Source organism: Beta vulgaris, chromosome 7, assembly GCF_026745355.1.
Source record: "Beta vulgaris subsp. vulgaris cultivar EL10 chromosome 7, EL10.2, whole genome shotgun sequence".
Classification (NCBI taxonomy): Eukaryota; Viridiplantae; Streptophyta; class Magnoliopsida; order Caryophyllales; family Amaranthaceae; genus Beta; species Beta vulgaris.
The window spans coordinates 50,123,833-50,130,815 of NC_079208.1; the positions used below are offsets into that span (position 1 = coordinate 50,123,833).

The window sequence follows — 6,983 nt, forward strand, 5'->3', positions numbered from 1 at the left end:
TTCGACCTGTGCTAATCTTATAAAATCAATAACTATTTTAATGTTAGGTGGATTAAACTGATCTTTCATTTAACAGGAGACGTTTAACTACCATAAGTTACTACCTGAGGTGATTCATAGAAATAACATAAAACACCTATAAAATAATATCCTATTGGCAATGTTATAGCACTAACAATAACCTGATGATGGTAGCCACTAAGACTTAACATCAGTACAAGATTTGGAGAAAGAGTGGTAGCCACTAAGACTTAACATCAGTACAAGATTTGGAGAAAGATTTTAGCGAAGGAAAAAAAAAATCTCATGGACACTCAAACTGGCGTCACTCCCACCCACTTATCACCTGAAGAATGCTTAGCACCTTTATTATAAAACAGTTTGCATTAGACATACATATATCAAAAGCATAAAGACAACAAGGAATCCATTTAGATAACAAATTCCAAATTTTATGATTTAAACACAGCAGATGACCCATTTGGTTTGTTTGTTAATCCCTTTATGTGTATGAAACTGTTGGAAGTAGGCTCACCCATGAACAGTATGGAAGGGTTTGCAACCAGCTCTACTGCTACGGTTAGCCTTTTCCCCTGTTCTACTGAGAGAGCATTTATATTTGACATTCCGACTAATGCATCTTTTATTGGACTAAGCTTGATCAATTCCATGATTTCATCCACAAAGTTCTAATGAATGAAAAAAGAACAAAGCATTCAGAGGATTGAAGCTCTAAATATTAGAAATAGTAATATTAGTACACAAAAGACGGATTCAGAAAATATTTTTGAAAAAAACAGTCAAGGTAACTAACAATTGGCATGATGAAATTACTTACATGTTTAGCTTTGGAGCTAATATCCTTGGGTAATCGAAGAGACGCCGAGAAGACGACAGATTCATAGACAGTCATGAGAGGAGAATGGATATCATTCTGTTCACAATATCCTGAAACTCTAGCAAAATTTTCTTGCTTCTTTAAATACCCTGAAACTTTAATGCTTCTATATCCTGTGTTTTTTCTTCCTGCTAGAACATCTAACAAAGTGGTTTTTCCTGCTCCTGTGACTCCCATCAAAGCTCTTAATACACCAGGTCTAAAAGAGCCACTTACTCAACTGATCGAGTAACACTAATCAATCAAGTGGGTTTCCCCTTTGTTTCCTCTCCTATAGGTTAAGAAGCATGAGTTCATTTTGTTGTTGATTAATTAGGTTACAAAGGTCTTTTTGTGCTTAACTGTTAGTTACCTTTGGCATGTCAACTGAATATATGATGTTCTCAAAAGTCAAGCAGAGAGGTGCGAAAGGTAGGCTTGTGCTTTTACCACTATTTTATGTTCTATTATCTTGGTTTATTTCCTCTTCCACTTCTTCAGAGATGAAGGCTGATTATTGAGATAGTCCACATGCTGTGGAGGTAAAAAAAAAACATAATATATGTGTAACACTTGAAATTAAGCTACTTGAAACAGTTTCATACACATAAGAGAACAAACAATCAGGTAATTGATTAGAACTCACGAGATCAAACAATCATCAAATTATCAGGAAAACAATAATTAGATAAGAGAAACAAATAATTAGATAAGAGAAACAAACAAAGAGTGAAACCTCCTCTAATGGCATCCAAATTCATCCCCAACCCACCTCGATTCGAACCCTGGTATTTCGGTAAACTCTGGACCTGCTAAATTCGGTAACTCTATATGGTCTTGTATGAAACCTGCTAAATTCATTGAAAAACAAAACAAAAAAGATGGATCTCTTATAAAAATCGATAAAATAACAAAATATACATAACAATTACCAACAACTCCATTCTCAAATAAACAACAGTCGAACATAAGATATTTAGGGTTTACAAATACAAATACAAATACAACTATATATAAATATAAATATAACTAAAAATATAAATATAAACATAAACATAAACATAAACATAAACATAAACATAAACATAAACATAAACATAAACATAAACATAAACATAAACATAAACATAAACATAAACATAAACATAAACATAAACATAAACATAAACATAAACATAAACATAAACATAACATAAACATAAACATAAACATAAACATAAACATAAACATAAACATAAACATAAACATAAACATAAACATAAACATAAACATAAACATAAACATAAACATAAACATAAACATAAACATAAACATAAACATAAACATAAACATAAATATAAATAGAAACACAAATAGAAACACAAACACAAACCGAATATGAATACAAAACCGAATACGAATATAATAACAATAATAATAATAATAATAATAATAATAATAATAATAAATAATAATAATAATAATAATAATAATAATAACTAACAATAACAATAATAATAATAATTATAATAACAATAATAATAATAATAATAATAATAATAAAAACAATAATAATAATAATAATAATAATAATAATAATAATAATAACAACAACAATAACAAATATAAATATAAATACGAATACGAATACGAATACGAATACGAATAAGAATATCAATACGCATACGAATACTAATACGAATACGAATAAGAATAATAATACGAATACGCATACGAATACGCATACTATTACGAAACCGAAACCGAATATTATAATAATAATAATAATAATAATAATAATAATAATAATAATAATAATAATAATAATAATAATAATAATAATAATAATAATAATAATAATAATAATAATAATAACAATAATAATAATACCAATACGAATACGAATACGCATACGAATGTGAATACGAATACAAATACGAATACGAATACAAATACAAATACGAATACAAATATGAATACGCATACGAATACGAATATGAATACGAATAAGAATACGAAACTGAATACGAATATAATAATAATAATAATAATAATAATAATAATAATAATAATAATAATAATAATAATAATAATAATAACAATAATAATAACAATAATAATAACAACAATAGTAACAAATATAAATACAAAGATAAATACAAATACGAATACGAATACGAATACGAATACACATACGAATATAATAATAATAATAATAATAATAATAATAATAATAATAATAATAATAATAATAACAATAATAATAATAATAACAACAACAATAACAAATATAAATACGCATACGAATACGAATACAAATATGCATACGCATACGAATACGCATATGAATACGAATACGCATACGAATACCAATACGCATACGAATACCAATACGAATATGAATACGAATACGCATAAGAATATGAATACGAATACGAATACGAATACGAATACGAATACGAATACCCATACGAATATGAATACCAATACGTATATGAATACAAATACGCATACGAATATGAATACAAATACAAATACGAATATGTATACAAATACGAATACGAATACGAATATGAATACGAATACGCATATAATAATAATAATAATAATAATAATAATAATAATAATAATAATAATAATAATAATAATAATAATAATAATAATAATATAATTACATATAATTATAAATATAATAATAGTAGTAATAATAATAATAATAATAATAATAATAATAATAATAATAATAATAATAATTATTATTATTATAATACACATAGGAATACGAATATCAATACGAATACTAATACGAAATTGAATACGAATATAATAATAATAACAATAATAATAATAATAATAATAATAATAATAATAATAATAACAACAACAACAACAACAATAATAATAATAACAACAACAATAACAAATATAAATATAAATACGAATACGAATACGAATACGAATGCGAATACGAATACGCATACGAATACTAATACGAATACGAATACGAATACGAATACGAATAAGAATACAAATATGAATACGAATACGAATAAGAATACGAACATGAAAAAGAATACGAATACGAATACCAATACCAATACCAATACGAAAACGAATACGAATACTAATACGAAACCGAATACGAATTTAATAATAATAATAATAATAATAATAATAATAATAATAATAATAATAATAATAATAAAAACAATAATAATAATAATAATAATAATAATAATAATAATAATAATAATAATAATAATAAAAAATAATAATAATAATAACAACAACAATAACAAATATAAATACAAATACGAATATAGATACGAATACCAATACCAATACGAATACCAATACAAATACGAATACGAATAAGAATATGAATACGCATACGAATACGAATAAGCATGTGCATACGAATACGCATACGCATACGAATAGGAATACGAATACGAATACAAATAAGAATACCAATACGAATACGAATATGAAGACGAATATGAAAAATAATAATAATAATAATAATAATAATAATAATAATAATAATAAAATATAATATAAATAATAATAATAATAATAATAATAATAATAATAATATAACATAATAACAATAATAATAATAATAATAATAATAATATAATTGTAATAATAATAATAATAACATAATATAGTAATAATAATAATAATTTAATAATAATAATTGTAATAATAATAATAATAATAACAATAACAATAATAATAATAACAACAATTATAAACAAAAATATAAATACAAATACGAATACGAATACGCATACGAATACGAATAAGAATAAGAATACGAATACGAATAAGAATACGTATAAGAATAAGAATAAGAATAAGAATAAGAATAAGAATAAGAATAAGAATAAGAATAAGAATAAGAATAAGAATAAGAATAAGAATAAGAATAAGAATAAGAATAAGAATAAATAAGAATAAGAATAAGAATAAGAATAAGAATAAGAATAAGAATAAGAATAAGAATAAGAAAAGAATAAGAATAAGAATAAGAATAAGAATAAGAATAAGAATAAGAATAAGAATAAGAATAAGAATAAGAATAAGAATAAGAATAAGAATAAGAATAAGAATAAGAATAAGAATAAGAAAAAGAAAAAGAAAAAGAAAAAGAATAAGAATAAGAATAAGAATAAGAATAAGAATAAGAATAAGAATACGAATACACATATAATAATAATAATAATAATAATAATAATAATAATAATAATAATAATAATAATAATAATAATAATAATTATAATAATAATAATAATAATAATAACAACAACAACAAAAATAACAAAGATAAATATAAATATGAATATGAATATGAATACGAATATGGATACGAATACAAATACGGATACGAATATGAATACGAATACGATTACGAATACGAATATGAATACGAATACGCATACGAATACACATACGAATACGAATACAAATACGAATACGGATACGCATATGAATACGAATACGAATATGAATACGAATAATAATAATAATAATAATAATAATAATAATAATAATAATAATAATAATAATAATAATAATAATAATAATAATAATAACAACAACAACAACAACAAAAATAACAAAGATAAATATAAATATGAATATGAATACGAATACGGATACGAATACAAATACGGATACGAATACGAATACAATTACGAATACGAATATGAATACGAATACGAATACGCATACGAATACACATATGAATACGAATACAAATACGAATACGGATACGCATATGAATACGAATACGAATACGAATACGAATAATAATAATAATAATAATAATAATAATAATAATAATAATAATAATAATAATAATAATAATAATAATTCAAATAATAATAATAATAATAATAATAATAATAATAATAATAATAATAACAACAACAATAAAAATAATACAAATATAAATACGAATACGAATATGAATACCAATACGAATACGAATATGAATACGAATACGAATACGAATACGAATACACATACAAATACGAATACGAATACGAATACGAATACGGATACGGATACGGATACGAAAACGAATACGAATACGAATACGAATACAAATACGAATACGAATACGAATACGAATACAAATACAAATACGAATACGCATACGCATACGAATACGAATACGAATAATAATATAATAATAATATAATAATAATAATAAATAATAATATAATATAATAATAATAATATTAATAATAATAAAATAATAATATAATATAAATAATAATAATCATATAATGTAATAATAATAATAATAATAATAATAATAATAAATAATAATAATAATATAATAGTAATAATAATAATATAATAATAATAATAATAATAATAATATTAATAATAACAATAACAATAATAATAATAACAACAATTATAAACAAAAATATAAATACGAATACGAATACAAATATGAATACGAATACGCATACGAATACGAATAAGAATACGAATACGAATACGAATAAGAATAAGAATAAGAATAAGAATACGAATACGAATACGAATACAAATACCAATATGAATACGAATATGCATACGAATACGAATACGAAACCGAATACGAATATATTAATTATAATAGTAATAATAATAATAATAATAATAATAATAATAATAATAATAATAATATAATAATAATAATAATAAATAAATAATAAATAATATAAACACAACAACAAATCTATAAATATGAATACGAATACGAATACGGATACGAATACGAATACGCATACGAATACAAATACGAATACGAATACGCAAACGAATACGAATACGCACACGAATATGAATACGAATAGGGTTTAGGGTTTTAGATTTAGGGTTTAGGGTTTTAGATTTAGGGTTTAGGGTTTAGGGTTTAAGGTTTAGTGTTTAGGGTTTATGGTTTTAGGGTTTAGGGTTTAGGGTTTAAGGTTTATGGTTTTAGGGTTTTAGGGTTTAGGGTTAGGGTTTAGGGTTTAGGGTTTAGGGTTTAAGGTTTAGGGTTTAGGGTTTAGGGTTTAAGATTTAGGGTTTAGGGTTTAGGGTTTTAGGGTTTAGGGTTTAGGGTTTTAGATTTAGGGTTTAG

The 6,983-nt window shown here is 22.8% G+C and overlaps 1 protein-coding gene across 1 annotated transcript; it reads right to left on the reverse strand.

The window, feature by feature from the left end:
- Positions 1-452: 452 nt before the first annotated feature.
- Positions 453-1,248, reverse strand: LOC125492032 (pleiotropic drug resistance protein 1-like). Its single transcript, XM_048634126.2, has 2 exons — positions 839-1,248; positions 453-689 (listed from the first exon to the last, which is right to left on the reverse strand). The coding sequence occupies exons 1-2, from the start codon at positions 1,073-1,075 to the stop codon at positions 453-455; spliced, it is 474 nt and encodes a 157-aa protein (XP_048490083.1). The 5' UTR covers positions 1,076-1,248.
- Between the last annotated feature and the right edge of the window lie 5,735 nt (positions 1,249-6,983).

Bases quoted from the DNA above. Each gene is read 5' to 3' on its own strand.
- LOC125492032 (XM_048634126.2), bottom strand. From the start codon at position 1,075: ATGGGAGTCACAGGAGCAGGAAAAACCACTTTGTTAGATGTTCTAGCA. The intron at 690-838 runs GTAAGTAATTTC...TTCATTCATTAG, and splicing joins TTAGCTCCAAAGCTAAACAT to AACTTTGTGGATGAAATCAT.